Raw genomic sequence first — 4431 nt, 5'->3', positions numbered from 1 at the left:
GTGGTAGTCCATTTTGGACCACTATCTCTACAAGAACCCTCCGCAAGGCCCCAAAATGCCCAACTATATAATAATATCATCCCAGATCCATCCTCGATATTCACCTGCGCATACATTTCGCTCTCCAGAGGGATAACTGTGGTGTCGCCACTGCCATCGAGCCCATTGACGTCCGAATCGGTGGTCCCAAAGCCGACAGAGCCCTCCGAGTCTTCCACTCTCCATCGTTTGGAGCCTACAGGGTAGCAAGCGTAGTTGCATCCCGTCAGGAGCAAAGGACCGACTCTGGTCTCGTCCGACCATCTGTGGCACAATCCACGGTCCTTGCATCTCTCTTGCAGCACGACAGCGCCAGCCGGATCGCAGTTGAACTTTACACCGGGTCTCCTTTCCCTGCGAGGCAGGACACTGTCCAATCCATCGGATTCCACTGTGGGGATGATTAGAAGGAAGGCGTAGAAAATGGCGGACAGGACGCAGGCGATGGCGATCATTATCCTGAGGTAACGGCCCGTTGAGGACTTCTCGTTTCGACCCTGATGGCCTGCCAGCTTGTCAGCGATCGGCCCAGCGACCAGTGGACCTAGTATCGCTACCGCTGGCGAGATCATCGAGATCATTCGTATCTGGTCCATGCTCAGGCCCATTTCCATCATGTGCAGCGGGAGAAACGGGAAGAGGCAACCCATTCCTGTTGGAGTAATATTAATATCCTTTAAAATGTGTGTTGTGTGTTCTTGATATGCGAAGCAAACAGAAATTGAAAATACGAACCGGTAAGGCTTTCATTTCGTTATATTTAGTAAAAGAATATTTTAAGGCAAAGTTGGATGATTGTTAGTGCGATATTTAGAGGTGAAATAGTCAAAAATATTAACACTTTATCTACCGGGCTATTTAGAAACAATTTTTAGTTCAAAAAAGAATCTTCTACAGTAGCATATACCAATATAGGCTGACAATAATTCCTCCATACTGTTACTAAGTACATTGAAAGCCAAGTCTGTTTCCAAAAACTGAACATTGTAAGTAGACAACCATCAACACAGTAAATAAATTCGAAAAGCTAAAGACTGGAATGAAAAAGCCTATAAATAGGCTCCCGGTAAATAAAGTGTTAAAATAGTAGGTTAAATGTATATATGTACATTTGTCCCATAGATATTAGCACCATCTATGTCTATCGAAGAGATTTGTTTCAATTAAATGGTACGTTTGATGTTCCCCAATGTATATTTGTATAAATATGTTGATGTATATATAAATATATACATGCATAAACTTATTCATATTTATAATGTGAATAATTGTGCGAATAATTCATTTGGTAACATCAAAACTATTATTTAATTTAGACAGACTTCTTTGTATCGACACTAAACCTACCAGTCAAATTACCATTTTCAAATTTTTGTATACTTGTATATGCTATATAAATATATAAATTATATACAATTGTTGAATGCATTATTCAATTTAGCTCCATGCGAGATATGCTCGCATTTAATTAAAAAATAGTGTCTTTAAGACTAGACTTATCCCATCACGATAGAAATAATTACAAATGAACTTCTCATTAAACATTTTTCATCCAATTGCTAAAAGTATCGATAAATTCAAAAATCTGTAATTGCTCCTCCTTTCTTCCTATGGTTTTATTAATGTCTTTTTTAGAAATGGGTATTTATACTCAATTTGAAGAAAAATCACATAGTATTCTGCGTAGGTAATTGATAAAACAGCAGGATACTCTGGAGTACGTATCAAATTGAAAATTGTAGTTAATTGCTTTCCCCATTGGAAGGAAGATCTCTTAATTAGCCCGAGCATCTGAACGAACTCTGAATTGGCTCGCATATAAAGGGGCTGAAACGACGAAATTAACGAGAAGAAAGCGAGCAAGGGGTGTGTATGTTTCTTTCTAGTATAATTTGCAAGAAATCGAGTCGACTCGTTTCACCTTCCGAATCGGGTCACGTTTTAAAATAGTTGACGAATTCGACCCAACACGTACCGCCGAAAAAAAGGAACAATAAAAGCTTCAGCGACAACAGATTAGAGTTGATGAACTTCTTTCTGGGCAGGTCCTTCGTCTCCATTCTCTCCGTGGACGCCGTTATCGTCATCTCGAGTATATCGGGAAGGTTCTTTCGAAGGGTACAAACGATCCAGGAATTCTGGACGACCTACGGGTCATCTATTACAGCGACGGTCCTTCTCCTATCTCCATCTTCTTGGTCCACTTCTACCTGCATCCAAGAAACTTAAATTAATATTAACTCCTTTCTTTTTTTTTTTTTCTAATTAATATTAAGTGCGTTGTTGTAAATTTTGTGTTAACACGTTGACCATATTTAGTTGCCCATATACGTGGATGGACAAGGATTTTCTCATTAAGAAATTAAGTACATTAATTCTGATGGTGTGGTGTTCAAGGAAAGAAATCTAGGTAAGGATTCATGAATTTTCTAAAGCGATTACAGAAATGACTTTCAATTACAAATGTTGGATTATATCATTTCTAATTATATTGTGGTGCGTATATGGAAGAGCTTATATAGGAGGGGGCTTATATGTGAATGTTAGGGGGGACCGAGGACTCGTGAGAAACACAAGATTTGTATTTTGTACACTTGTCCCTCTAGTGGCGAGGACAGGAAGTGTCACCATCATTTCTAACAGAAACGAAATTTTATACTAGCAGGAATTTTGCCGATTGTCGGTCTGGCAGTCAACGTGTTATGCACTAGTTATAACACGATTTGAAACTGGACTCACTCCATTGGCGATGAAATGTAGCGAACAGTTGCAACGTTTCCTGCTGTTTTTCTGACGAGGACTCTGGATTCTGCAAGCAAAACGATTAAATGTTAATTGAAATAAAGGATAAAAAGAAAATATGTGGAACGGTGGTATCGGAAGGTATCGGATGGTAAGTCTCTTCCTTATTTAAGTTTGTATCCTTGAAACAGTTGTCGAAAAAAGAATTCAGGTGGGTGTATCGATTATTGGCAGGCAAGAACAACCCGATTCCAGACGTCTAGAATCGAGACGTTCTTATTAAATACCAGTAATCGATTTATCGAATCTCATTAATAACAGAAGCGACGAGAGTAAAAATTGCGACGTCGATAACGTTACCGACGGTAGAAAAAAAGGCTTTCTTGGATCCTGAGAATTGATGTCAAGGTAAACACGAGCATGTGCGAGTGTTATCGAATCGATCCATCATCTTGCATCCGACGCACTCGAGAGGAGCCATATTCGACGCAGATGCACATCAATTTGTCATGAATTCACGTACCATGCCGTGGCGACTATCGCGTTAATTATTTCCGTGTACTGTATATAGTCTAGACATTGGCTAGTTTCAGGGTCTTAATATTAATTACTTCATACAGAGTGCTACTATTTAATTGCATCAGATTTTGTAGTAAATGCAGTGTACGAAATGCACACAGTATGCAATAACGTACAAAATATTTGAATAAAAATCTATATATTATAATATTTGCACAGTAAAATAAATATATATTAAATGTTTTCTAGGTACGCTTACGAAGATTTTATTTTGCCACAAATATTCGTAAACGTACCTAGAAATAATTATAAATAAAATATTTCTATTTACTTTGTATCTAATTCAAAATACTAATTTCTGGTAAATTCTTCCTGTTAAGTGCTCGGGAGCTTCCATAAAAAGAAGTATATCTCCATTGAAAATCATAATCGCGTTCCCCAAGTGTTTTCTTTGGAAGAGTACGTGGTCTCGTTCGAAGAGCACACCTGTACCCGTGCAATTACGCAAGGAAGATCGTAGAAACGTATATCCGCAGGCGCGAGTGCCTTAAGTGTTTCATACACACTTAATGTGCCCCTAACCTCTAAGGTTCAACCGTCGGGTCTGCTGGACGACCGCCACGCGTTCGCGTTTACAACTTATTAAGTTTTCTCGGTTAAATTAACGACACACTCGCCGTGACGACGTAATCTCAATTACGTTTCGTTACTATTGTTCAAACATTACGAGGCAAGCTTTTATTGAAAGCAGTATTTCTTTTATGAAAATGTATTTATTTTTGCCAAAGCATTGGATAATGGTTCTTTTTCGAGTGATGCACAGTCGGTGTAAGAAGCAGTCGCACAGCAACCGAATCAAAATAAAAAGTGATAAGGAAACAAATAAGAGGTTAAAATTCAAAGTAATAAATTAACCAAAATAAATTTCGGTTAATTATATATCTTCCCCTAAATTTTATTAATAAAATAAATGTATGAAGTTTTATTTTGTATTGGTGCTTGTACGAATGACTTTAGTTTGTTTAACGTGTTCACGCCGGTGTGTACCACCGGTGGCTCAAAAATATATGTCCCCTCGGGCGGCGTGTACCACCGGTGGCTCACATACTCAAATATGTCCCCTCGGGCGGT

At 38.6% G+C, this 4431-nt stretch overlaps 1 protein-coding gene across 6 annotated transcripts in view; it reads right to left on the bottom strand.

The window, feature by feature from the left end:
• LOC128889327 (uncharacterized) overlaps positions 1-4431 on the bottom strand; it is a 21549-nt gene that overhangs the window by 7578 nt on the left and 9540 nt on the right. For 5 of the 6 annotated variants that reach the window (XR_008460424.1, XR_008460429.1, XR_008460423.1 and 2 more), the window contains exons 2-4: positions 2779-2848; positions 2015-2249; positions 105-691 (exon numbers count right to left, since the gene is read on the bottom strand). Coding sequence is in view for 3 of the 6 variants with exons in the window: in XM_054146874.1 (XP_054002849.1) it covers positions 105-691; positions 2015-2126 (699 nt within the window). In the remaining 3 variants the exon portion in view is untranslated. Of the gene's footprint in view, positions 1-104; positions 692-2014; positions 2754-2778; positions 2849-4431 lie in introns of those variants that run through there. The other variant, XM_054146886.1, reaches the window with a different exon arrangement.

This window comes from Hylaeus anthracinus, unplaced genomic scaffold (assembly GCF_026225885.1).
Source record: "Hylaeus anthracinus isolate JK02 unplaced genomic scaffold, UHH_iyHylAnth1.0_haploid 0, whole genome shotgun sequence".
Taxonomy (NCBI): Eukaryota; Metazoa; Arthropoda; class Insecta; order Hymenoptera; family Colletidae; genus Hylaeus; species Hylaeus anthracinus.
This window is presented reverse-complemented; position numbering and strand designations above follow the sequence as displayed.